The sequence below is a fragment of the Anser brachyrhynchus genome (assembly GCF_964034855.1).
Source record: "Anser brachyrhynchus genome assembly, contig: SCAFFOLD_425, whole genome shotgun sequence".
NCBI lineage: Eukaryota > Metazoa > Chordata > Aves > Anseriformes > Anatidae > Anser > Anser brachyrhynchus.
The window spans coordinates 28,562-55,145 of record NW_027663567.1 but is presented as its reverse complement, the minus strand read 5'-3'; the positions used below and the strand labels follow the sequence as shown (position 1 = coordinate 55,145).

Sequence of the window (26,584 nt, the reverse complement as noted above, 5' to 3'; positions counted from 1 at the left end):
CCCCTCCCCTCCCCGTCCGTTACCATAGCGACAGGCCCCGCCCCCCTCGCTCCGTTACCGCGGCGACCGCCCCCCCTCCTTCCGCGCATGCGCGCGGGGCGGGGCTGCGCCGTGAGGCGGGCGGCGCATGCGCACAGCGCCGCGGCCCAGCCCGGGGGAGGCGGCGGCTGCTGAGGGAGCTCCGCGCCCCCCCCTTAAAAAAAAAAAAAACAACTAAAAACACCCCGAAAAAGACCCGAAACCACCCCAAACCCCGGCCCCCCCCCGAGGCCATGTCGGGCGCCGGGGCCAAGCGGGGAGCGGCGGAGCCCGGCGGGGCCGGGGGGGGGGGGGCCCCCCGGAGAAGCGGCCCCCCCCCGCCGCCGCCCCCCCCCCCGCGAGGAGCAGCCGCCCACCACCCTCATCGAGCCGCTGCGCCTCGGCGGCATCTCCTCCACCGTGAGTCCGGGGCCCCCGAAACCCCCCCCTTCCCCATAAAACCCCCTAATTTTACTGTTTTCCCCCTTTTCTATCCCAAAATCCCCTTATTTTGCCCCTCCCCCATCTCTCCGGGCCTCCTCTTGGCCTTCAACCCCCCCCCTTCCCCCCTTTTCCCCCACCTCTTCCCTCCCTCCCTCCATGAAACTCCGTAATTTTACTTATTTCCCCCTTTTTTACCCCAAAATCCCCTTATTTACTCCCTCCCCCATCTCTCTGGACCCCCCTTGCCCTTCAACCCCCCCCATCTCCCACCTTTCCCCCCCTCCCTCCATAAAACCCAGTAATTTTACTTATTTCCCCCTTTTTTACCCCAAATTCCCCTTGTTTACCCCCTCCCCCATCTCTCCGGCCCCCCCCCCCTTGGCCTTCAACCCTCCCCTTCCCCCCCTTTCCCCCCCCCCTTCCCCCCTTTTCACCCCTCCCTCCATAAAACCCCATAATTTTACCATTTTCCCCCTTTTTTACCCCAAAATCCCCTTATTTACCCTCTCCCCTATCTCTCCGTGCCCCCCCCCGCCCTCCAACCCCTCCCCGGGTCCCTCAGAGCGCCCCCGAACCCTCTTCCCTGTCTGTCCCCCACCAAACCCCATAATTTTACCATTTTCCCCTTTTTTGCCCAAAATTCCCCTTATTTACCCCTCCCCCCCCTTCCCATAATGGCGGCCCCCAGCGGCCTCGGTCCGACCCCCAAAGGCCCCCCCCGGAAACTTTGACCCCCCCCCCAATTGGTTCCCCCCCATTTTGGTTCCCCCTTAATTGGTTTCCCCCCCCATTAGCTTCCCCCTTAATTAATTTCTCCTATTTGTTCATGTTTCCCTTCCCCAATTAGGATTCCTTAATTAATTAATTAACCCCCAGTCCCCCCCCCTTTACCCCCTCTCCACCTCCCTTCCCAACCCTTTCCCCTCCCCAACCCTCCTTCCCCACCCCATATCCCCCCGGTTCCGCCTCAATTATTAATTAACCTACCCAATCACTTATTAATTCTCTCATTAATTAATTAACCAATTCATTAACTCCACACTCCCCCCTTTACCCCCCCTTCCCCCCCAGCCCCTCTCCCCTCCCTTCCCACCCCTTTTCCCTTCCCCGATCCCCTTTCCCCACCCCATATCCCCCCAATTTCCGCCCCAATTATTAATTAACCTACCCAATCACTTATTAACCTTCTCATTAATTAATTAGCTAATTAATTAACCCCCACTCCCCCCCTTTACTCCTTCTCCCCCTCCCTTCCCACCCCTTTTCCCTTCCCCAACCCCCTTTCCCCACCCCATATCCCCCCAATTTCCCCCCAATTATTAATTAACCTACCCAGTCACTTATTAACCTTCTCATTAATTAATTAACTAATTAACCAACCCCCCACTCCTGCTCTTTACCCCCCTTTACCCCCTCTCCCCTCCCTTTCCACTCTCTTGTCCCCTCCCCAACCCCCTTTCCCCCACCCCATATCCCCCAATTTCCCCCCAATTATTAATTAACTTACCGAATTGCTTATTAAGCTTCTCACTAATTAATTAACTAATTAACCAGCCCCCCACTCCCCCCCCTTTACCCCCCTCCTTTATCCCCCTCTCCCCTCGCTTTTCACCCCTTTTCCCCTCCTCAACCCCCTTTCCCACCCCATATCCCCCCAATTCCCCCCCCAGTTCTTAATTAATACTCACTTATTAACCTCCTAATTAATTAATTAACCAACTAACTACCCCCCCACTCCCCCTTTTCCCCTCCCTTCCCCCCCTTTTCCCCTCCCCAACCCCCTTTCCCCGCCCCATATCCCCCCATTTTCCCCCCAGCAGTGATTAACGAAGCTACCCGACCGCTCATTAACTCTCTCGTTAATTAACGCCCGGGCTAATTACCCCCCCCGCAGGAGGAGATGGACCTGAAGGTGCTGCAGTTCAAGAACAAGAAACTGGCCGAGCGGCTGGAGCAGCGGCAGGCGTGCGAGGACGAGCTGCGCGAGCGCATCGAGAAGCTGGAGAAGCGCCAGGCCACCGACGACGCCACGCTGCTGCTGGTCAACCGCTACTGGGGGCAGGTGCGGCCGGCCCCAAAAAGGGGCCCCCGAACCCCAAAAAGGGGACCCTGAACCCCAAAAAGGGGACCCTGAACCCCACAAGGGGCCCTGAGACCCCAAAAGGGTCTCGCGGGGGTCCCAAAAGGGTCTCGCGGGGCTCCAAAAGGAGGTGGCGGGGCCCCAAAAACGGTCCCACGGGGCCTTAAAAGGGGGTGCTGGGCCCCAAAAAGAGTCCCCTGGGGCCTAAAAATGGGGGGTGTCGGGGCCCCAAACGGGGGTGGCAGACCCCAAAAGCGTCTCCCGGGGTCCCGAAAGGGGATGGCGGGCCCCAGAAGGGTCTTACCGGGTCCTGAAAGGGTCTCACGGGGCTCCAAAAGGGGGTTGCGTGCCCCAAAAATGGCCCCACGGGGCCTTAAAATGGGGTATCGGGCTCCAAAAGGGTCTCACGGGGTCCCAAAAGGGTCCCACGGGGTCCCACAGGGGGGTGTTGGGCCCCAAAAACGACCCCACGGGGCCTTAAAAAGGGGTGTCAGGCCCCAAAAGGGTCTCATGGGGTCCCAAAGGGGGGCGTTGGGCCCCAAAAATGGTCCCATGGGGCCTTAAAAGGGGGTGTTGGGCCCCGATAGGGTCTCACGGGGTCCCAAAAGGGGGGTGTCGGGCCCCAAAAATGGTCCCCTGGGGCCTTAAAAAGGGGTGTCAGGTCCCAAAAGGGTCTCACGTGGTCCCGAAAGGGTCTCACGGGGCTCCAAAAGCGGGTGTCGGGCCCCAAAAACAGCCCCATGGGGCCTTAAAACGGGGTGGTGGGCCCCAAAAGGGTCTCGCAGGGTTCCAAAAGGGGGTGGCGGGCCCCAAAAACGGTCCCACGGGGCCTTAAAAGGGGGTGGTGGGCCCCAAAAGGGGGTGGCAGACCCCAAAAGGGTCTCACGGGGTCCCGAAAGGGTCTCATGGGGTCCCGAAGGGGGGTGTTGGGCCCCAAAAACGGCCCCACGGGGCCTTAAAAGGGGGTATTGGGACTCAAAAGGGTCTCATGGGGTCCCGAAGGGGTCTCATGGGGCCCCAAAGGGGGGTGGCAGGCCCCAAAAATGGCCCCACGGGGCCTTAAAATGGGGTATCGGGCCCCAAAAGGGTCTCACGGGGTCCCGAAAGGGTCTCGCGGGGCTCCAAAAGGGGGTGTCAGGCCCCAAAAACAGTCCCCTGGGGCCTTAAAATGGGGTGTCGGGCCCCAAAAGGGGGTGGCAGACCCCAAAAGGGTCTCACGGGGCCCCTAAAAGGTCCCATAGAGCCTCAAAAGTGAGTGTTGAACCCCAGAAGTGCCTGACGGGGCCCTAAAAATGGGTGTCGGGCCTCAAAAGAAGGTGTCAGACCCCAAAAGGCTCTGATGTGGCCCCAAAAGGCTCTGATTTGGCCCCAAAAGGGGACTCCAAGACCCCAAAAGGGTGCCATGGGGCCTCAAAAGTGGGTGTCAGACCCAAAAAGGCTCTGATGTGACCCCAAAAGGGTCCCATGGGGCCCCAAAAGTGGGTGTCATGTCCCAAAACCGGCTCAAAAGGGTCAAAAGCGCCCCAAAATCGCTCTTGGGAACACCAGGAGTAAGGCAGGAGACATCTAAAAGGTGTCAGGGAGCCCTAAAATTGTTCTTTTTACCCCCAAATTTATTTATAGGGTTTTAATCTGCATTTAGAGTATTTTTAATTTAATGTTGGGTTGGTAATGATGGGGTAAAAGTAGCTAAAAAGACCCCAAAAAATAATTTTAATATTTTAGGGAGCCTTTAGGGGGTTTTTGAGGCTTTCAGAAAATCCTATAACCTTTTAGGGAACCCCAAAATCTGGCCCCGGATCCCCCAAAATCCCACTTTAAAGCCCCAAATTCCTTTTGAGGCATTTCCGGGGTGGTTTTGGGTTCAAGTGAGCGGTTCTGAGGTGCTAAAAACGCCCCTAAAAAGCCCCAAAATGGGTTTGGGGACACACAGAAATCTTCAGCCCCCCAAAAAAAGCTGTTGGGGGACCCAAAATTGCCCTAAAACCGCCCTAAAAGTGGCTTGGGGTCCCTGGAGCATCCCGGGATGCCCTAAAAAGCCCCAAAATGCCCTAAAAAGCCCCAAAACGCCCCAAAATGGGTTTGGGAACACGTGGAATTCTTCAGGTCCCCCCAAAAAAGCTGTTGGGGGCCCCAAAATTACCCTAAAACCACCGTAAAAGTGGTTTGGGGTCCCATGGCGCTTTAAAAGCCCCCAAAACGCCCCAAAAAGCCCCAGAATGCCCTAAAAAGCCCCCAAACACCCCCAAAACGATCCGGGGCCCCCCCCAAACGGGATCCCCCTGGATTTTGGGGTGCCCTGACCCCCCTTTTACCCCCCCCAGCTGGACGCCGAGGTGCAGGCGCTGCTGCGGCGCTACGAGGGCGACGGCGCCGCCACCCCCGCGCCCCCCCCGGACCCCCCCGAGCCCCGGGCGGAGGGGGCCGAGCCCCCCCCGGCCCCCCCGGGGGAAAACGAGGGGACCGACAGGAGGGGTGAGTCGGGGGGGGGGTGTTGGGGGGGGTTTGGGGGGGCTTTGGGGGGGTTTGGGGGGGTTGGGGGGGCTTTGGGGTGGGTTGGGGGCGTTTGGGGTGATTTGGGGGGGTTTTGGGGTGGGTTGGGGGGGCTTTGGGGGTGGCTGGGGGGGCTTTGGGGTGGTTTGGGGGCGGTTGGGGGGCCTTTGGGGTGGTTTGGGGGGGGCTTTGGGGTGGTTTGGGGTCGGTTGGGGGGGCTTTGGGGTGGTTTTGGGGTGATTTGGGGGGGCTATGGGGTGGTTTGGGGGGTTGGGGGGGCATTGGGAGCTCTGGGGTAGTTTGGGGGGGGTCTTGGGGGGTTCTGGGGTGGTTTGCGGGGGTCTTGGGGGGTTTGGGGGTGATTTGGGGGGGTTGGGGGGGTCTTGGGGCGGTTTGGGGGGGTCTTGGGGCAGTTTGGGGGGGGGATTCGGGGGGTTCTGGGGCAGTTTGGGGGTTTTTGGGGGGGCTCTGGGGTGGTTTGGGGGGGTCTTGGGGCAGTTTTGGGGGTATTGGGGGTCTTGGGGGCAGTTTGCGGGGGGTCTTGGGGGCAGGGCGGAGCTTTTGGGGGGGGCCCCGGGGCAATTCGGGAGGGGTCTTGGGGGGGTCCTGGGGCAGTTTGGGGAATTTGGGGGGGCTCTGGGGGGGTTGGGGGGGCTTTGGGGCGGTTTGGGGGGCTGTAAGGTGAATTTGGGGGGGTTTGGGGGTCACTTAAGTGTCTGGGGGGGGGCATTTGGGGGTTGGGGCGGGCAACGAGGGGTTTGGGGGGGGATTTGGGGGGGCTGTGGGTGGGTTTGGGGGGGTTAATGGGATTTGGGGGGGTTAATGGGATTTGGGGGGCGCTCAGTGGGGTTTGGGGGGGTCAGTGGGTTATTGGGGGGCTTAATGGGATTTTGGGGGGGATCAGTGGGGTTTTGGGGGGGGTCAATGGCTCATTGGGGGGGTCAATGGGGTTTTGGGGGCCTCTTGCCGCGTTTCGGGGGGGTCCCTCACCCCCATTTCCCTACCCCCCCCCTTTCCCTTCCGCAGAGCCCTGGGGCGCCCCCGGCGCCCCCCCTCCCCCTCCTCCCCCGGCCCCTCCGCCGCCCCCTCCCCCTCCCCCCTCCTCCTCCTCGGCCCCTCCGGGCGTTGCGGGGGGGTCGTCGTCGTCTTCGGGGGGGGGCGCCCCGAAACTGGGGGGGCCGGCGGCCGCCTTCGTGGCGGCGCTGAGCCGCAGCGGCCCCGAGGAGGGGGAGCTGCGCCTGCGCCCCCGCCTCGCCTTCGCCCCCGCCGCCGTTGCCCGCCTGGTGGAGGGGCTGGCGGGGGCCCACCGCCGCACCCAGGAGCTGGGGGCGCGCCTGGCCGCCAGGGGTAAGGCCGGGGGGGGGTCCTGGGGGGGTTTGGGGGGGATTTGGGGGGGGGTTGGGAGTCCTGGGGGGGTTTTGGGGGGCATTGGGGGATGTACTGGGAGTGAATCGGGGGGTTTAGGGGGGCTGCTGGGGGAGTCCTGGAGGGATTTGGGGGCTCCAGGGGGGGCTGGTCAGGATTTGGGGGGTTCCTGGGGGGTCCTGGGGGGGGGTTGGGGGTCCTGGGTGCAGTTTGGGGGTCCTGGGGGGGTTTTGGGGGGCATCTGGGGATGTCCTGGGAGTGAATCGGGGGGTTTGGGGGGGCTGCTGGGGGAGTCCTGGAGGGATCTGGGGGCTCCGGGGGGGCTGGTCAGGATTTGGGGGGGTCCCTGGAGGGGTTTTGGGGGGATTTGGGGGGGGTTTGGGGCCCCCTGACGGTGCCGTCCCGCAGCGGAGCTGGGGGAGCCGGGCCGGGCGCTGCTGCGGGAGCTGCTGCGGGAGCACCGGCGCCTGCAGGACCTGGCCCTGCAGCTGCAGGAGAAGCACCACCGCGTCTCGCTGGAGGTACTGGGAGCGACTGGGGGGCACTGGGAGCGACTGGGGGGCGCTGGGAGTGGATTATGAGGCACTAGGAAAAGCTGGGAGGGAACTGGGGGGCACTGGGAAGGAACTGGGGGGCACTGGGAGCGACTGGGAGGCACTGGGAGCAACTGGGGGGCGCTGGGAGTGGTTTATGAGGCACTAGGAGAAGCTGGGAGGGAGTTGGGAGGGCCCTGGGGGGCAACTGGGAGGGCCCTGGGGGGCAACTGGGAGGGCACTGGGAGCGACTGGGGGGGCACTGGGAGCGACTGGGGGGCACTGGGAGTGGATTATGAGGCACTAGGAGAAGCTGGGAGGGAGTTGGGAGGCAACTGGGAGGGCACTGGGAGCAAACGGGGGGCGCTGGGAGTGGATTATGAGGCGCTAGGAGAAGCTGGGAGGGAGTTGGGAGGCGCTGGGAGCAACTGGGGGGGCACTGGGAGCAACTGGGCACTAGGAGTGGTTTATGAGGCACTGGGAGGGAGTTGGGAGGGCACTGGGGGACAACTGGGAGGGCACTGAGAGCAACTGGGGGGCACTGGGAGTGGATTATGAGGCACTAGGAGAAGCTGGGAGGGAGTTGGGAGGCGCTGGGAGCAACTGGGGGGGGCGCTGGGAGCAACTGGGGGGCACTAGGAGTGGTTTATGAGGCACTGGGGGACAACTGGGAGGGCACTGGGGGACAACTGGGAGGGCACTGGGGGACAACTGGGAGGGCACTGGGAGCAACTGGGGGGCACTGGGAGTGGATTATGAGGCACTAGGAGAAGCTGGGAGGGAGTTGGGAGGCACTGGGGGGGCACTGGGAGCAACTGGGGTGGCACTGGGAGCGACTGGGGGGCACTGGGAGTGGCTTATGAGGCACTAGGAAAAGCTGGGAGGGAGTTGGGAGGCACTGGGGGGCACTGGGAGGGAACTGGGAGGGCACTGGGAGCAACTGGGGGGCACTGGGAGTGGATTATGAGGCACTAGGAGAAGCTGGGATGCAATTGGGGGGGCACTGGGAGCAACTGGGGGACACTGGGAGCGGCTTATGAGGCACTAGGAGAAGCTGGGAGGGAATTGGGAGGCACTGGGAGCAACTGGGGGGCACTGGGAGTGGATTATGAGGCACTAGGAGAAGCTGGGAGGGAGTTGGGAGGGAACTGGGAGGTACTGGGTGTAACTGGGGGGCACTGGGAGTGGATTACGAGGCACTAGTGAGGGGACTGGGGAGCACTGGGAGGGAGTTGGGAAGCACTGGGAGAGGACTGAGAGGGAACTGGGGGGCACTGAGAGACACTGGGAGTGGATTATGAGGCACTGGGAACAGCTGGGAGGGGACTGGGGAGCACTGGGAGGGAGCTGGGAGGGAACTGGGAGCACTGGGAGGGTATGGGGAAGTATTGGGAAGGAGGAGTGAGGCACTGGAGGGGCACTGGGAGGTACTGGGAGCTCTGGGATGGTACAGGAGGGGACTGGGGGTCGCTGGGAGGGGACTGGGGGTCGCTGGGAGGGGACTGGGGGTCACTGGGAGGCACTGGGAAGGAACGGGGGGTCACTGGGATGGACCTAGGAGCAACTGGGAGGGAATTGGAGGTAACCAGCGGAGCGAATAGGTAACTGGGAATAACTGGGAGGCGCTCGGAAGACACTGGGAGCAACTGGGAAGAGCCGGAGGGGGCGTGGGGGACAACTGGGAGCAACTGGGAGGAGCTGGGAGGGGCGTAGGGGACAACTGGGAGGAGCTGGACGGGATTGGGAGCAACTGGTGGGGTGACGTCACCAGCGTCCCCGGGGATGACGTCATCTCCAAGGGGATGACGTCACCGATGTCCCCATGGGATGATGTCACCTCCCAATGGAATGACGTCATCGACGTCCCCATGGGATGACGTCATCTCCCAACGGGATGACGTCACCAGCGTCCCCATGGATGACGTCACCTCCCAATGGGATGACGTCACCAACGTCCCCATGGGGTGACACCATTGATGTCCCCACGGGATGATGTCATCTCCCCACGGGATGGTGTCACCAGTGTCCCCATGGATGACGTCATCTCCCATTGGGATGACGTCACCAACGTCCCCACGGGGTGACACCATCGATGTCCCCATGGGATGACGTCATCTCTCCATGGGATGACGTCACCAACATCCCCATGGGATGATGTCATCTCTCCATGGGATGACATCACCAGCGTTGCCATGGATGATGTCATCTCCCAACGGGATGACGTCACCGACGTCCCCACGGGATGACGTCATCTCCCCACGGGATGACGTCATCTCCCCACGGGATGACGTCATCTCCCCACGGGATGACGTCACCAACGTCCCCACGGGATGACGTCACCTCCCAGCGGGATGACGTCACCGGCGTCCCCACGGGATGACGTGGTGTCCCCACGGGGTGACACCATTGATGTCCCCGTGAGGTGACGTCATCTCCCATTGGGATGACGTCACCAACGCCGCGGGGGTCACGTGACCGCTGTCCCCGCCCCCCCCCCCCAGCTGGCGGAGCTGCAGGACAAGGCGACGTCGGCCGAGACCAAGGTGCTGGAGATGGGCACCACGGTGGAGGGGCTGCAGTGGGACAGCGCCAAGCTCCGCAAGCGCGAGGGGCGCCTGGACCGCCACCTGGCCGAGGCGCTCGAGCAGGTGCCACCGCGTCCCCGACGTCCCCTTGGTCACCCCCCCCCAACCCCGGACCCCTCGGTGGCCCCCGTGGACCCCACGTGCTTCGGGTCCCCCCCCGTGTCCCTTGGGGTCGCTCTACGGGACTTGGGTCGCGTCGCATTCCTTGAGGTCCTCCCATGTCCCTCGGGGTCGTTTGGGTCTTGTGATGTCACCTGAGGTCCCCCAGTGTCCCCGCGTGTCCATTGTGATGCCACTTGGGCCTTGTGACGTCACTTGGGGTCACCTTGGTCTCGTGACGTCACTTGGGGTCGCTCTACGTCACTTGGGTCTCGTTGTGTTTCTTGAGGTCCTCCCATGTCCCTTAGGGTCATTTGGGTCTTGTGACGTCATTTGGGGTCATTTGGGTCTCGTGATGTCACTTGAGGTCTTCCCACATCACTTGGGGTCATCTGGGTCTTGTGACGTCACTTGGGGCCACCTGGGTCTTGTGATGTCACTTGGGGTCGCTCTATGTCACTTGGGTCACGTCGCGTTCCTTGAGGTCCTCCCGCGTCCCTTGGGGTCACGTAGGTCTTGTGACGTCACTTGGGGTCACGTGGGTCTCCTGATGTCACTTGAGGTCCCCCAGTGTCCCCCCGTGTCCCTTGTGACGTCACTTGGGTCTTGTGATGTCACTTGGGTCACGTCGCGTTCCTTGAGGTCCTCCCATGTTCGTTGGCATCCCTTGGGTCTTGTGACGTCACTTGGGGTCATTTGGGTCTTGTGATGTCACCTGAGGTCCTCCCATGTCACTTGGGGTCACCTTGGTCTTGTGACGTCACTTGGGGTCATTTGGGTCTCGTGATGTCACCTGAGGTCCTCCCATGTCCCTTGGGGCCGTGCGGGTCTCCTGATGTCACTTGAGGTCCCCCCGGTGTCCCCCCCATGTCACTTGGGGCCGTTCTACGTCACTTGGGTCACGTCATATCACTTGAGGTTCTCCTGTCTCGTGACATCACTTGTGTCTCATGACGTCACTTGGGTCTCGTGACGTCACTTGGGGTTGCTCTACATCACTTGTGTCCCACGATGTCACTTGAGGCCCCCCCCCGTGTCACCCACGTGTCCCTCGGGGTCCCTCTGCCGCCCTTGGGTCCCTCTGTGCCACCGGGGTCCCTCCACGTCATTTGGGGTCTCCACTTGGGTCCCCTCTTGCCACTTCTCGCCCCTGCTGTTTTTGGGGTCCCCAGCGTCCCCTCGGTGTCCCCAGCGTCCCCTCGGTGTCCCCAACGTCCCCTCGGTGTCCCCAACGTCCCCTCGGTGTCCCCAACGTCCCCTCGTCCCTCCCCAGCTCACCTCGGGCTCCTACGGCTCCGGCAGCTCCGGGGGCTTCCAGGGGGGACAGATCACGCTCAGCATGCAGAAGGTGAGGGGGGGACGGGGAGTTTGGGGGGCCTGGGGGGGGCTCGAAGGGTTTTGGGGGGCCCTGAGGGGGTTGGGGGGACCCTGAGGGGCTCTTGGAGGGTTTGGGGGGGGAATCTCGAGGGGTTTTGGGGAGCCCTGAGGAGCTCATGGGGGATCTTGGGGGGGGGGGGGGTTGGTGGGATCTTGAGGGGTTTTGGGGGACCCTGAGGGGCTCTTGGAGGGTTTTGGGGGGACCTTGAGGGGGTTTTGGGGGATGCTGAAGGTGTTGGGGGGACCCTGAGGGGCTCTTGGAGGGTTTTGGGGGGCCTTGAGGGGGTCTTGGAGGATTTGGGGGGGATTTTGAGGGGATTTGGGGATCCTGAAGGGGTTGGGGGGACCCTGAGGGGCTTTCCAAGGGTTTGGGGAGGATTCGGGGTGCCCTGAGGAGCTCCTAGAGGGTTTTGGGGTGATCTTTAGGGGTTTTGGGAGACCCTGAGGGGCTCCTAGAGGGTTTTGGGGGGATCTTGAGGGGTTGGGGGGACCCTGAGGGGCTCTTGGAGGGTTTTGGGGGGCCTTGAGGAGCTCTTGGAGGGTTTGGGGTGGATTTGGGGGACCTTGAGGATCTTGTGGGGAATCTCGGTGGGGTTGGTGAGATCTTGAAGGGGGTTGGGGGACCCTGGGCTGGGTTTGGGGCCCTTAAGGGGTGGGGTTGTTGGGTTTGGGGGTGACCCCCTGCTTTTGGGCCCCCCCCAGTTTGAGATGCTGAACGCGGAGCTGGAGGGGAACCAGGAGCTGGCCAACAGCCGCATGGCCGAGCTGGAGAAGCTGCAGCAGGAGCTCCAGCAGGCCGTGCGGGGCCACGAGCGCCTCAAGGTGACACCGGGAGGGGGGCATCGGGGACAGCTGGGGGGCGTTGGGACACCGGGGGGGGAGTTGGGGACACGGGGATATGCGGGGTAGCAGGGGGGTGGGAGATGCTGGAGGACCTCAAGGACGTCGTGAACGTTGGGGACATCGTAAATACCGGGGGTGTCGTCAACGTTGGGGACGTCAACGTTGGGGACGTCAACGTTGGGGACAGGACGAACGGTGGGGACATCGTAAATATTGGGGACATTGTAAATATTGGGGAAATGGTGGATGTTGGAACTCCGGGGACATGGGGAACGTTGGGGACGGGGCAAATGCTGAGGACATGGGGAAGGTTGGGGACATGGGGAAGGTTGGGGACATCGTGAACGGTTGGGGTTGTTGTAGATACGGGGGACATCATGAGCGTTGGGGACATAGTAAATATTGGGGACGTTGCGAATGCTGGGGACATCACAGATACTGGGGACACTGGGGACGTTGGGAATGTTGGAACCTTGGGGGCGTGGTGGGCGTTGGGGACATTGTAGGTACTGGAGATGTCACGAATGTTGGGGACATGGCGAATGTTGGGGGCGTCGTAGATGTTGGGGACGTCGTGAACGTTGGAGTGTTGGGGACGTGGCAGATTTTGGGGATGTCATGAACGTTGGGGACATGGTGACCGTTGAGGACACCGTAATTGTTGGAGATGTGAATGTTGGGGACATCGTAGGTGTTGGGGACGTTGGGGACGTGGCGAATGTTGGGGACGTGGCGAATGTTGGGGACGTCGTAAATGTTGGGGACATCGTAAAAGTTGGAGGACGTTGGGGATGTCATGAACCTTGGGGGCGTCGTGGATGTTGGAACGTTGGGGACATCGTGCACGCTGGGGACATCGTGCACGTTGGGGACATCGTGCATGCTGGGGACACGACGGGCGGTGACAACGCAGGGGACAAAAAGCCCTGTGGGGACTTGGGGCCGTCACCCCCACGAGGGGTACGGAGGCCCCAGCGGCCTCGAGGAGCCTGGTGGGACCCCAGTGCCCCGGGGCGAGCTGGGAGGGAGGAGGGGACATTTTGGGGACACGTCTGGACCCCCCCCCCCACACACACACAGGTGGCCCTGCGCTCGCTGCCGGAGGAGGCGGTGAAGGAGACGCTGGAGTACAAGGTGCTGCAGTCCCAGTTCTCCCTGCTCTACCACGAGAGCCTGCAGGTGAAGACGCAGCTGGACGAGGCCCGCGCCCTCCTCCTGGCCACCAAGAACAGCCACCTGCGCCACATCGAGCACATGGAGGTGAGGGGACGCGTCCCTGGGGTGTCCCCACGGCGTCCCCAGCTGCCCTCCGGGCTTCTCGGGGACGTCCGCTAGGTCCTGGGGGGGCGTGGGTTGGTGTGGCGGATGAGTTTTGGCCATCCAAGATGGCCGCCTGTGTCATACGGGGAACGTGGGGGTTGGTTTTGGTGGCCCCAAGATGTTCTCGGGGGGGTTCTGAAGGTTCTGGGTGGTCCCAAGATGTTACTGGGGGGGGTCTGAAGGTCCTGGGGGGTGGGGGTTGTCATGGCACCCAAGTGTTGGCCGTCCAAGATGGCCGCCTCCATCATAGTGGGACCGTGGGGGTTGGTTTTGGTGGCCCCAAGATGTTCTTGGGGGGGGTTCTGAAGGTCCTTGGGGGCCCCAAGGTGTTCTCAGGGGGTTCTGAAGGACACGGGGCGTCATGGCACCCAACTGTTGGCCATCCAAGATGGCCGCCTCGGTCATACGGGGACCATGGGGGTTGGTTTTGGTGGCCCCAAGATGTTCTTGGGTTCTGAAGGTCCTGGGTGGTCCCAAAATGTTATTGGGGGGGTTCTGAAGGTCCTGGGGGGCGGGGGGTGTCATGGCACCCAACTGTTGGCCGTCCAAGATGGCCGCCTCCATCATAGTGGGACCGTGGGGGTTGGTTTTGGTGGCCCCAAGATGTTCTTGGGGGGGGTTCTGAAGGTCCTGGGGGGCCCCAAGATGTTCTCAGGGGGTTCTGAAGGACACGGGGCGTAACGGCACCCAACCGTTGGCCATCCAAGATGGCCGCCTCCGTCATACTGGGGCCATGGGGGTTGGTTTTGGTGGCCCCAAAATGTTCTTGGGGGGGGGGTCTGAAGGTCCTTGGTGGTCCCAAAATGTTCTCGGGGGGGGGTCTGAAGGTCCTAGGGGGCATGGGGCGTCACGGCACCCAACCGTTGGCCATCCAAGATGGCCGCCGCCATCACATGGAGGACGCGGAGGGTGGGCTTGGGGGGTCGGGGAGGTCACAGGGCCTCGTGTCCCTCGTCACGTGTCCCCCATGTCGTCCTCGTCCTCTGTGTCCTCCTTGTCCTCCATGTTCCCTGCATCCTCCGTGTCCTCCATGTCCTCCTCATCCCACCACGCTTCCACGTCCTCCATGTTCTCTGCGTCCTCCGTGTCCTCCATGTCCCTCGTGTGTCCTCCATGTCCTCCGTGTCCTCCGTGTCCTCTTCATCCCTCAACGTCCTCCATGTCCCTCATGTCTCCCCGTGTCCTTCACGTCTCCCGTGTCCCCTGAGTCCTCCTCCTCCCTCCATGTGCTCCGTGTCCTCCACGTCCTCCATGTTCCGTGTCCTCCCCATCCTTCCACGTCCTCCATGTTCCCTCCATCCTCCATATCCTCCGTGTCCCTCCGTGTCCTCCACGTCCTCCATATTCCCGATGTTCTCCTCATCCCTTCCCATCCTCCATGTTCACGTCCTCCATGTTCTCTACATCCTCCACGTCCTTTGTGTCCTCCTTATCCCTCCGCGTCCTCCACGTTCCCTCCTTCCTCCGCGCCCTCCGTATCATCTGCGTCCTCCTCATCCCTCCATCCTCCATGTCCTCCACATCCTTCCTCGTCCCTCCATGTTCCCTCCTTGTCCCTCCCCGTGTCCTCCACGTCCTTCCTCGTCCCTCCTCATCCTCCTCGCCCCCCGCCCACCCCGCAGAGCGACGAGCTGGGGGTGCAGAAGCGGCTGCGGACGGAGGTCATCCAGCTGGAGGACACGCTGGCCCAGGTGCGCAAGGAGTACGAGATGCTGCGCATCGAGTTCGAGCAGAACCTGGCGGCCAACGAGCAGGCGGGTGAGGCCCGCGGCGCGGCCCTGGGACGCCCTGTGCCCTCTTCGTCTCCTCTTACGACCCCACCCAACACCAACATGGTGGTTGGAGGCCTTTTTGGGTTGGTCCTCCACCCTCTCCATGGTCCCACCACCCACGTTCCTCCATGGGAACACCTTGAGACGCTCTGGTCCCTCTTCGCCCAGTCTCTATGACCCCACCCAACACCAACATGGTGGTTGGAGGCCTCTTTGGGTTGGTCCTCCACCCTCTCCGTGGTCCCACCACCCATAGAGACGCTCTGGTCCCTCTTCCCGTGCTCTCTATGACCCCACCCAACACCAACATGGCGGTTGGAGGCCTCTTTGGGTTGGTCCTCCACCTTCTCCATGGTCCCACCACCCATAGAGACGCTCTGGTCCCTCTTCGCCCGCTCTCTATGACCCCACCCAACACCAAGGGGAGGAAGGGGGGGTTTTGGGGGTCCCCCCCTCGCCCCCCTGAAACTTTTTGGGGTCCCCCCTTCCCCCCCCAGGCCCCATCAACCGCGAGATGCGCCACCTGATCAGCAGCCTGCAGAACCACAACCACCAGCTGAAGGGCGACGTGCAGCGCTACAAGCGCAAGCTGCGAGAGGTGCAGGCCGAGATCAACAAGGTGGGCGGGGCCTAAAGGGGGCGGGGCCTCGAGGGGCGGGGCCTGAGTGGGTGGGGCTTAGCGGGGTGGGGCTTAGCGGGGTGGGTCTCGGGGCAAGGCAGCGCCCCACTGCTGCCCCTTTGGTGGTGGTGTGGCGGCGTTGCCCCTTTAAGTGGGTGGGGTGGGGCTGGGGGGGTGTGGCCAGCCCCTGAGAGGGGATTGGGTGGCTGGCGGAAGGGGGTGGGCCTTAAAGCAGCGCTGGTGGGCCCCACTCTAGTGGTTGGTGGAAGGAGAGCATTGCCCCTTTAAGGGGGTGGGGTGAGGCTGGGGGGGTGTGGCCAGCCCCTGGGAGGGGATTGGGTGGCTGGCGGAAGGGGGCGGGGCCTTAAAGCAGCGCCGGTGGGGCCCACCGCCATGGTTGGTGGAAGGGGAGCGTTGCCCCTTTAAGAAGGGAGGAGTTACAGGGAAGGGGCGGGGCCTGGGATTGGGTGGGGTTGTACAAAGGGGGTGGGGCTTAAGGGTGGGGGTGGGGGCTTAAAAGGGCAATGCCATTGACTGGTGGGTGGGCCCCATTGAAGGAACGGTGATGGGAGGAGCCTGCTTCAAGGGGGAGGGGCCTTGTTAATGGGTGTGGTCTTAAAAGGGCAACGTCGCTGGTTGGTGGGGTGGGCCCACTTAAAACCTGGGGGCTGCACCTTTAAGAAGTGGGCGGAGCTCCTTAAAATAGACACGGGGGGGGTTGTCTTAAAAAGGCTTTGCCACAGGGAGCGGGGTGGGCCCACCGCTGCTTCTTAAAAGGGCCACACCACCTTTCTGTGTGGGCGTGGTTCTCACTGACTCCTCCCCTCTCCCCCAGCTCCGCCTCCAAGCCAGCGGCGCCCTGCCCCCCGCAGGCCCTGCCCCGCCCCCTCCCCCTCCCCCATCTGCCTCCACCTCTGCCCCTTCCGCCCCCCCAGAGGAGCCCCCTCCCGGAGGGGGCGGAGCCACCCCAGGCCCCGCCCCCGTTAAAGAAGAAGAGGGAGGGGCCCCGCCAGGCCCCGCCCCCCCAGAACCCAAGCGGGAGGGGGCCCCGGCGGCCACAACGCCCGCCCCCATCGAGGCGACCCCCCCACCCCGGCGGCCGGCCGAGGAGGAAGAGCCCCCCGCTCCCGCCCCCACCCCCGCCCCTCCCCCTCCGCAGCCCCCTCCCCCGCCCCGCGTCAAGGAGCCCCCCCCCGCCCCCCTCCCCCGCCCCGGGGCATCCCGGGGGGGTCCTGAGCGGGAGCGGGCGCGGGAGCGGGAACGCCCCAAGGGGCCCCCCGACGAGCCCAAGAAGAAGGACTCGGAGGTGCTCAAGCAGCTGCGGGGCGAGCTCAAGTGAGGGGGGGTCCCTCGGGGGGGTGATTTTGGGGGGCGGTGGGGTTTTTTTGGGGGGTTATGGGGGTTTCGGGGGGATTTGGGGGGGCTGTCAGTGGGGTATCGGAGGTCTGGAGTGGGACTTCGGGGGTTTTGGGGGATTGGGGGCAATTTGGGGGGTTATTGAGGTTTGGGGGGGCTGGGGGGTGATTTGGGGGGTATCTGTTTTTTTTTGGGGGGGGTTATGAGGGCATTATTGGGGTTTTGGGGGGATTTTGGGGGCTGTCAGTGGGGTATCAGTGGTATATAGGGGGTTATGGGGGTGGTGGGGGGCGGTTTTGGGGGCCGGGGGGACATTTGGGGGGCTGTTGAGGTTTTGGGGTGCCTGGGGGGGCAATTTGGGGGGTATTGGGGTTTTTTGGGGGGCGTTATGGGGGTTTTGGGTGGATTTGGGGGGGTGTCAGTGGGGTATTGGTGGTCTGGAGTGGGATATGGGGAGGTTTTGGTGTCAGTTTTGGGGGTTTTAGCGTCAGTTTTGGGGGTTTTAGCGTCAGTTTTTGGTTTTTTTGGTGTTTTTGTTTTTTTTGGTGTCGTTTTTGTTTTTTTTGGTGTCAGTTTTGGGGATTTTGGTGTCAGTTTTGGGGGTTTTAGCGTCAGTTTTGGGTTTTTTTGGTGTCAGTTTTGGGGGTTTTCGTGTCAGTTTTGGGGATTTTGGTGTCAGTTTTGGTGTTACCGGGGGCCGTTTTGACGCTCTTTAGGGAACCCCAGCGTAACATAGGCTATGCAAACGATATGCAAATGGACCTAACGTATGCTAATGATATGCAAACGAGCAGGAAGGCGCAGGAGAGCCAGAAGGAGATGAAGCTGCTGCTGGACATGTACAAGTCGGCGCCCAAGGAGCAGCGCGACAAGGTGCAGCTGATGGCGGCCGAGAGGAAGAGCAAGGCCGAGGTGAGGCAGGGGGGGGCCCCTTAACGAGACGCAATTAGGCCTTAACGAGGAATTAACGAGGCGTTAACGGGCAGGCGGAGGAGCTGCGGGGCCGGGCGCGAGAGCTGGAGGAGCGGGAGCGGCGCGAGAGCAAGAAGCTGGCGGACGAGGAGGCGCTGCGGCGCCTGCGCCAGGCCGAGGAGCAGATCGAGCACCTGCAGCGCAAGCTGGCGGCCACCAAGCAGGTGGGCGGGGCTTGGGGCGGTGGGCGGGGCCTAGAGGGGCGGGGCCACTTGTGGGCGGGGCTTAAAGGGGTGGGCGGGGCTTAAAGGGGTGGGCGGGGCCACCGGTGGGCTGGTCATGGAGTGGGTGGGGCTTAAAGGATGGGTGGGGTTACGGGGTGGGCGATGGTACGGGGCGGGGCTAAAGGGGGTGGGCGGGGCCTAGACGAGTGGGTGGGGCTTGTAGGAAAGGGGCGGGGCCTTTTAGAAGGGGGCGGGGCCTTAGAGGACAGGGAAGGGCATAGGGAAAGAGGGCAGGGGTTTCCAATAGGGACCGGCGGGCGGGGCTTATGACGTCACAGGCCTGTTGTGTATCCTCACGCGTGCCTTCAGTGACGTCACGGGCCTGGTTCGTGACGTCACGGGCCTGGTTCGTGACGTCACGGGCCTGGTTCGTGACGTCACGGGCCTGGTTCGTGACGTCGCCGGCGCGTCGGGGCCGCGCGTGCGGTAGAGAAGGGAACGCCGGCGTCGGCGCCGCGGGGGCCGTGCCGTCGCGGGCCTCATCTGCTGACGTCACGGGCCTCATCCGCTGACGTCACGGGCCTTTCCGCTGACGTCCCGGTGGCCGCCCTGTCGCCCCCCCCGGGCAGGAGGAGGAGGCGCTGCTGTCGGAGATGGACGTGACGGGCCAGGCCTTCGAGGACATGCAGGAGCAGAACCTGCGGCTGCTGCAGCAGCTGCGCGAGAAGGACGACGCCAACTTCAAGCTGATGTCGGAGCGCATCAAGGCCAACCAGATCCACAAGCTGCTGCGCGAGGAGAAGGACGAGCTGGCCGAGCAGGTCCTCGCCCTCAAGGCGCAGGTAGGGGATGGGGAGGGGCGGGGGGGGGAAGGACCGGGGGGGGGCGCGTTGGCGCGGAGGAGGACCCGGAGCTTCCGGGAGCTCAAGGGTGCGAGGTGGTGGAGAGCCAAACGTTAGGGGTGAGGAGCCGGGCGTCCAAGGTGTGGACGCCCAAGGGTCCGAGGTGGTGGAGACCCGGGTGTTAGGGCTGAGGACGCCCAAGGGTCCGGGGTGGAGGACGCCCAAGGGTCCGAGGTGGTGGAGACCCAGATGTCTGGGAGGAGGACACCCAAGAGTCTTAGGTGGAGGACATGCAATTACCCATGGTGGTGGAGACCCAGATGCTTGGGTGGAGGACACCCCAAGGGTCCAAGGTGGTGGACACCCAAATGCTTGGGATGAGGAGACCCAAGTGTTCGAGGTGGAGGACACCCAAGCGTCTAAGGTGGTGGGGTCCCAGATGTTTGGGCTGAGAACACCCAAGGGGCCAAGGTGGTGGAGACCCAGATATCTGAGATGAGGACACCCAAGGGTCCAAGGTCGTAGAGACCCAAATATCAGGGCTGAGGACACCCAAGGGTCCAAGGTGGAGGACACCCAAGAGTCCAAGGTGGTGGAGACCCAGATGTCTGGGACGAGGACACCCAAGTGTCCAAGGTCGTAGAGACCCAGATATCAGGGCTGAGGACACCCAAGGGTCTAAGGTGGTGGAAACCTAGATATCAGGGCTGAGGGCGCCCAAGCGCTGAAGATGATGGAGACCCAAGGGTCCAAGGTGGTGGGGACCCAAATGCTTGGGATGAGGACCCCCAAGGGTCTGAGGTGGTGGAGACCCAAATATCAGGGGTGAGGATCCAGGTGTCCAAGGTGGAGGACACCCAAGTGTTCAAGGGGGTGGAGACCGAGATGTTTGGGCTGAGGACACCCAAGTGTCCAAGGTCGTAGAGACCCAAATATCAGGGCTGAGGACACCCAAGGGTCCAAGGTGGAGGAGACCCAAGTGGCCAAGGTGGAGGACACCCAAGGGTCTAAGGTGGTGGAGAACCTGGTATTTGGGATGAGGACACCCAAGTGTTGAAGGTGATGGAGACCCAAGTGTCCAAGGTGTTGAAGACCCAGATGTTTGGGATGAGGACACCCAAGTGTCCGAGGTTGTGGGGTCCCAGATGTTTGGGTCGAGGCCACCTATGGGTCCAAGGCGGTGGAGACCCAAGTGTCCAAGGCGGTGGAGACCCAAGCGTCCAAGGCGGTGGACACCTAACTATCAGGGCTGAGGGACACCCGAGCGTCCATGGTGGAAGGCCACCCAAGGGTCCACGCGCGGAGGAGCCCCCGGGGGGGTGCGAGGCACCCACGGCGCTGGCTCGGTGCGCCGGCAGGTGGACGCGCAGCTGCTGGTGGTGCAGAAGCTGGAGGAGAAGGAGCGGGTGCTGCAGAGCAGCCTGGCCTCGGTGGAGAAGGAGCTGGCGCTGCGCTCGCAGGCCCTGGAGCTCAACAAGAGGAAGGTGAGGACCCGGGAGGGGAACGGGGGGACGCGGCCCCCGGGTGGGGGGGTTTGGGGACCCGGGGGTGGGGGTTGGGGACAGCCAGGTGGCGAGGAGCGAGGGGACGCAGCCCTGTGGGACGCAAGGGATGTGGGTGGCCATCGTGAAGGGACCCAACCCTATAGGACCTAGGGGATGTAGGTGGCCATCACGAGGGGACCCAGGTGGCCATCAAGAAGGAACCCAACCCTATAGGACCTAGGGGACATGGGTGGCCATCATGAAGGGACCCAACCCTATAGGACCTAGGGGATGTAGGTGGCCATCATGAAGGGACCCAACCCTATAGGACCCAAGAGACATGGGTGGCCATCACGAGGGGACCGAAGTGGCCATCATGAAGCGACCCAACCCTATAGGACGTAGGGGACATGGGTGGCCATCATGAAGGGACCAAACCCTATGGGACCCAAGGGACATGGGTGGCCATCATGAGGAGACCCAGGTGGCCATCATGAAGGGACCCAACCCTATGGGATCTAGGGGACATGGGTGGCCATCATGAGGGGACCCAAGTGGCCATCATGAAGGGACCCAACCCTATAGGACCCAAGGGACGTGGGTGGCCATCACAAGGGGACCCAAGTGGCCATCATGAGTGGACCCAACCCTATAGGACCCAAGGGACGTGGGTGGCCATCACGAGGGGACCCAAGTGGCCATCATGAGTGGACCCAACCCTATAGGACCTAGGGGATGAGGGTGGCCATCATGAGGGGACCCAGGTGGCCATCATGAAGGGACCCAACCCTATAGGATGCAGGGGACATGGGTGGCCATCACAAGGGGACCCAAGTGGCCATCATGAAGGGACCCAACCCTATAGGACCTGAGGGGACCCAACCCTATAGGACCCAAGGGACATGGGTGGCCATCACGAGGGGACCCAAGTGGCCATCATGAGTGGACCCAACCCTATAGGACCTAGGGGATGAGGGTGGCCATCATGAGGGGACCCAGGTGGCCATCATGAAGGGACCCAACCCTATAGGACCTAGGGGATGTGGGTGGCCATCATGAAGGGGACCCAAGTGGCCATCATGAAGGGACCCAACCCTATAGGACCTAGGGGACATGGGTGGCCATCATGAAGGGACCCAACCCTATGGGACCTGGGTGCCCATCATGAGGGGACCCAACCCTATGGGGCCCAGCACAAGGGGACCCAACCCTATGAGACCAGGGTGCCCAGGCCAAGGGGACCCGACCCTATGGGGCGCAAGACGAGGGGACCTGACCCTATGGGACCCGGGACAAGGGGATCCGTCCCCATGGGACCTGGGTGCCCACCACAAGGGGACCCAACCCTATGGGACCTGGGTGCCCAGGACAAAGGGACCCAACCCTATGGGACCCGACCCTATGGGACCTGGGTGTCCATCACAAGGGGACCCAACCCTATGGGACCTGGGTGCCCAGGACAAGGGGACCCAATCCTATAGGGTCCAAGACAAGGGGACCCGACCCTATGGGACCTGGGTGTCCATCACAAGGGGACCCAACCCTATGGGACTTGGCTGCCCATCACGAGGGGGCCCAACCCTATGGGACCTGGGTGCCCAGGACAAGGGGACCCAATCCTATAGGATCCAAGACAAGGGGACCCGACCCTATGGGACCTGGGTGTCCATCACAAGGGGACCCAACCCTATGGGACCCAACCCTATGAGACCCAACCCTATAGAACCCAGGTGCCCAGGACAAGGGGACCCGACCCTATGGGACCCAACCCTATAGAACCCAGGTGCTCAGGAGAGGGGGACCTGACCCTATGGGACCCAACCCTATAGAACCCAGGTGCCCAGGACAAGGGGACCTGACCCTATGGGGCCCATCACAAGGGAACCCGACCCTATGGGACCTGGGGGCCCTCGGGACCCCGGTGACCCTCCCCATGGACCCCCCCCGCAGGCGGTGGAGGCGGCGCAGCTGGCCGAGGACCTGCGGGCGCAGGGGGAGCACGTCCAGGCCCGGCTGCGGGAGCTGCAGGCCTGCGCCGCCGAGAACCGGGCGGCCAAGGACAAGGAGTCCCTCAGCCTCAAGAGGGCCCAGGTGGGCGCCTATGGGATCCATGGGGGGGCCGGGGGGGCAGGGGGGGCTCGGGGGTGGCTGGGAGGCTGGTACGGGGGGGCTGGGGGGCATTGTGTGGGGCTCAAGAGACCCTATGGCACCCTGTGGGGCCCTTATGGCACCCTGCGGGCCTCCTATAGCACCCTATAGGTCTACTATGGCACCCTATAGGTCTATAGCCCCCCCTAGGTCTCCTATAGCCCCCCCTAGGTCTCCTATAGCACCCTATAGGTCTACTATAGCATTCTGTAGGTCCGTAGCCCCCCCCATAGGTCTTCTATAGCACCCTATAGACCATCTATAGCACCTTGTAGGTCTTCAGTAGCATCCTATAGACCACCTACAGCACCTAATAGGCTTTCTGTAGGACCCGATAGACCATCTATAGCACCCTATAGGTCTATAACGTTCCATAGACCACTAATAGCACCCTATAGGCATTCGATAGCGCTCTGTAGATCGTCTGTAGCCCCTATAGGTCTCCTGTAGTATCTTATAGGTCTCCTATAGCACCCTATAGACCATCTATAGCACCCTGTAAGTTTTCTATGGCACCCTATGGGCTTCCTATACCACCCTGTAGGCTTTCTATAGGCCTGCAGACCCTCTATAGCACCCTATAGGTCTTCTATAACATTCTATAGATGGTCAGTAGCACCCTATAGGTCTCCTATAGCACCTTATAGGCTTTTTTTGGTACCCTATAGGCTTTTTATGGCACTCTGTAGCTCTCCTATAGCACTTATAGGTCTTCTATAGCACTTAGGTGGGCTCTGTAGGGGTCCTGGGGGATCCTATGGATGCTGTGGGGCAATGTAGGCTATTTAGAGGGGGTTTAAGGGGCTGTATGGTGGTGCTCAGGGGGCTGTATGGGACTCTATAGCGTCCCTACAGCACCTTATGGGCCTATAGGGGTCCTGGTGGGGCACGTGGGTGGTGTGGGGTACTATAGGGTGCTCAGGGTGGGGGGTTAAGGGGCTCTATAGGGTGCTGTGGGAGCCCTACAGCGTGCCCGGGGGCTTCTATGGGGCTCTATAGGAGCCACGCAGCACCCTATAGGGATCTGGGGGGGGATCTATGGGTGCTATAGGGTGCTTGGGGAAAGGTTAAGGGGCTCTATGGGTGCTATGGAGCCCTATGGGGGTCTTACAAGACCCTATAGGACCTTTAGGGGGGTCTGTGTGGCCCTATAGGGACTCAGGATGACCTTACAGTGGCTCTGGGGGGACCTGAAGAGCCCCTATAAGGGGTCTGCGGGCACCTATAGGGACTCCGGGGGGGTCTTTAAGGGTCTGTGGGACCCATAGGGGTTCTGTGGGGTGCTATAGGGGCTCTACAGCAGCGCCTCTAGGGCCCATAGGATCCTGTAGGGGGTCCACAGGGACCTATAGGGGGGCTATGGGGACCTATAGAGGGTCTGGGGGACCTATCGGGGGTCTATAGGGGCTCTACAGCAGCGCCTCTAGGGCCCATAGGATCCTGTAGGGGGTCCACAGGGACCTATAGGGGGGCTATGGGGACCTATAGAGGGTCTGGGGGACCTATCAGGGGTCTATAGGGGCTCTACAGCAGCGCCTCTAGGGCCCATAGGATCCTGTAGGGGGTCCACAGGGACCTATAGGGGGGCTATGGGGACCTATAGAGGGTCTGGGGGACCTATCGGGGGTCTATAGGGGCTCTGGGGGGACCTGTAGGGGGTCTGGGGGTCCTATAGGGGGGTGTGGGGACCTATGGGGGGTCTGGGGGCACCTATAGGAGATCTGGGGGGCTCTGAAGGTGGCAAATTTGGGCTTCTGGGGGTCCCTGTCGGGGCCCTGTGGGGCATATGGGCTCTGTAGGGGTCAGGGGGCACCCATGGGTGCCGTGGGTCAGCCCCCCCCCTCCCCCCACAGGAGGAGCTGTCGCGGCTGCGGCGGAAGCTGGAGAAGCAGCGGAAGGTGGAGGTGTACGCCGACGCCGACCAGATCCTCCAGGAGGAGATCAAGGAGTACCGGGTGCTGTGCCGGGAGCACCCATGGGTGCTGCGGGGGGGTGGGGAGGGGCATGGGTGGGATGGGAGGACCTTGGGTGGAGGTTGGAGGGACGTAGATGGGGCTGGAGGACCTTGGGGATGGGTTGGGGCACCCATGGGTGGGGCTGGAGGACCTTGGGGTTGGGTCGTAGCACCCATGGGTGGGCTTGGGGGGCTTTGGGTGGGGCTGGAGGACCTTGAGTGGGGCTGGAGGACCTTGGGGTTGAGGTGTAGCACCCATGGGTGGGGTTGGAAGGACTTGGGTGGAGGTTGGAGGGACTTGGGTGGGGCTGAGAGACCTTGGGGTTGGGTTGTAGCACCCACGGGTTGGGTCGTAGCACCCATGGGTGGGGTTGGAAGGCTCTTGGGGTGATCTTGGAGGACCTTAGATGGGGCTGGAGGACCTTGGGGTTGGGTCGTAGTACCCATGGGTGGGCTTGGGGGGCTTTGGGTGGGGCTGGAGGACCTTAAGTGGGGCTGGAGGACCTTGGGGTTGAGGTGTAGCACCCATGGGTGGGGCTGGAAGACCTTGGGTGGGGTTGGAAGCCTCATGGGGTGACCTTGGAGGACCTTAGATGGGGCTGGAGGACCTTGGGGTTGAGTTGCAGCACCCATGGGTGGGGTTGGAGGACCTTGGGTGGCGCTGGAGGACCTTCAGGTTGAGTTGTAGCACCCATGGGTGGGGCTGGAGGACCTTGGGGTTGGGTCGTAGCACCCATGGGTGGGGCTGGAGGACCTTGGGTGGGGCTGGAGGACCTTGGGGTTGGGTCCTAGCACCCATGGGTGGGGCTGGAGGACCTCAGATTAGGACGCAGAACCCTTTGCACGGACCTGAAGACCCGCGGCTGGGTCTGGAGAACCTTGCCTGGACCCGGGAGGACCTTTGGGTGCGGCGGGAGCACCCGCGGGTGCCCCAGCGGTGCTGACGGCCATCTTGCCCCGCCCCCCTCCCCCCCCCAGGCCCGCCTGACGTGCCCATGCTGCAACGCCCGCAAGAAGGACGCCGTCCTCACCAAGTGCTTCCACGTCTTCTGCTTCGAGTGCGTCAAGAGCCGCTACGACACGCGCCAGCGCAAGTGCCCCAAGTGCAACGCCGCCTTCGGCGCCCACGACTTCCACCGCGTCTACATCAGCTGAGCCCCCGGGCCACCCCCGGCACCCATGGGTGCTCCCCCACCATTCGCGGGTGCTCCCTGACCATCCCTGGGTGCTCTACGGTCAACGTTGGGTCTTGGAGGTTGGTCAACGCCACCCTGGAGGACCACGGAACCCTTTGTGTGTGCGTTAGGTGAAGACCGTGGGCACCCGTGGGTGCTTCTTGACGTCGTGGGGTGCCCCAAGGCCACCCCCAGCACCCATGGGTGCTCCCCGACCATCCCTGGGTGCTCTCTGGTCAACGTTGGGTTTTGGAGGTTGGTCAATGCTACCCTGGAGGACCACAGAACCCTTTGTACCTGTGTTAGATGAAGCCCACAGTGGTCCTTGAGCACCCATGGGTGGTTGTTGACATCGTGGGGTGCCCCAAGGCCACCCCCAGCACCCATGGGTGCGCCCCAACCATCAACGGGTGCTCTACGGCTAACGTTGGGTCTTAGAGGTTGGTCAACGCCACCCTGGAGGACCGCAATTGGCTTTGCATCGGCATCAGTTGAACCCCAGGGTGCCCCATGACACCCATGGGTGTCCCCCAGCACCCATGGGTGCCCCCCGGTGACCGATGGGTGCTGTGGCCCTGCCCCCTGCCCCTCCCCCCCCAATAAAGTGCTTGGAGCCGTAGGTGTGGCTGCGCGTGGCCTCCTTGGGGGGGGGGGGGGGGTGAGACCATAGAGAGGGGGGAAGAAGGGCCAGAGGGGCTGCGGGGCCATAGAGACCGGGGAGGTGGGCTAGAGTGTCCCGTGGGCACGTGGGGCTGTGCTGGCAACCATAGAGAGGTGGAGGACTTCAAACCATAGAGTGCTGGAGGACCTCCCTTCTAGGACGGTTTTAGTGGAAGACCATAAAGACTCGGAGGACTTTCTTCCTAGAGAGTCCAACCCGTGACCATAGAGACCTGGAGGACTTTTCCATGCAGCGACCATAGAGTCCTGGAGGACCTCCT

General features: G+C 62.6%; 1 protein-coding gene and 1 long non-coding RNA gene across 4 annotated transcripts; one reads left to right on the top strand and one right to left on the bottom strand.

Annotated features, from left to right (window-relative positions):
* Positions 1–257: 257 nt before the first annotated feature.
* On the top strand, positions 258–26,262 carry LOC308187268 (E3 ubiquitin-protein ligase BRE1B-like). Its single transcript, XM_080609445.1, is given in 20 exon segments — positions 258–307; positions 309–438; positions 2,357–2,524; positions 4,867–5,017; positions 6,062–6,382; positions 6,809–6,921; positions 9,435–9,581; positions 10,891–10,965; positions 11,697–11,816; positions 12,918–13,097; positions 14,780–14,915; positions 15,427–15,548; positions 16,384–16,883; positions 17,699–17,816; positions 17,891–18,040; positions 18,670–18,882; positions 20,241–20,366; positions 22,317–22,457; positions 24,368–24,469; positions 25,447–26,262. Coding segments are annotated over 20 exon segments (3,225 nt in total). The 5' UTR covers positions 258–272; the 3' UTR covers positions 25,624–26,262.
* On the bottom strand, positions 21,341–22,307 carry LOC308187270. Of its 3 annotated transcripts, none has more exons than XR_013944555.1 (3): positions 21,775–22,307; positions 21,518–21,721; positions 21,341–21,470 (listed from the first exon to the last, which is right to left on the bottom strand). It is a non-coding gene; the product is annotated as an uncharacterized lncRNA (long non-coding RNA). The 3 variants fall into 3 exon arrangements; XR_013944556.1 differs by having other exon boundaries at positions 21,518–22,024; positions 22,078–22,202; XR_013944557.1 differs by having other exon boundaries at positions 21,518–21,880; positions 22,078–22,201.
* Positions 26,263–26,584: the final 322 nt, after the last annotated feature.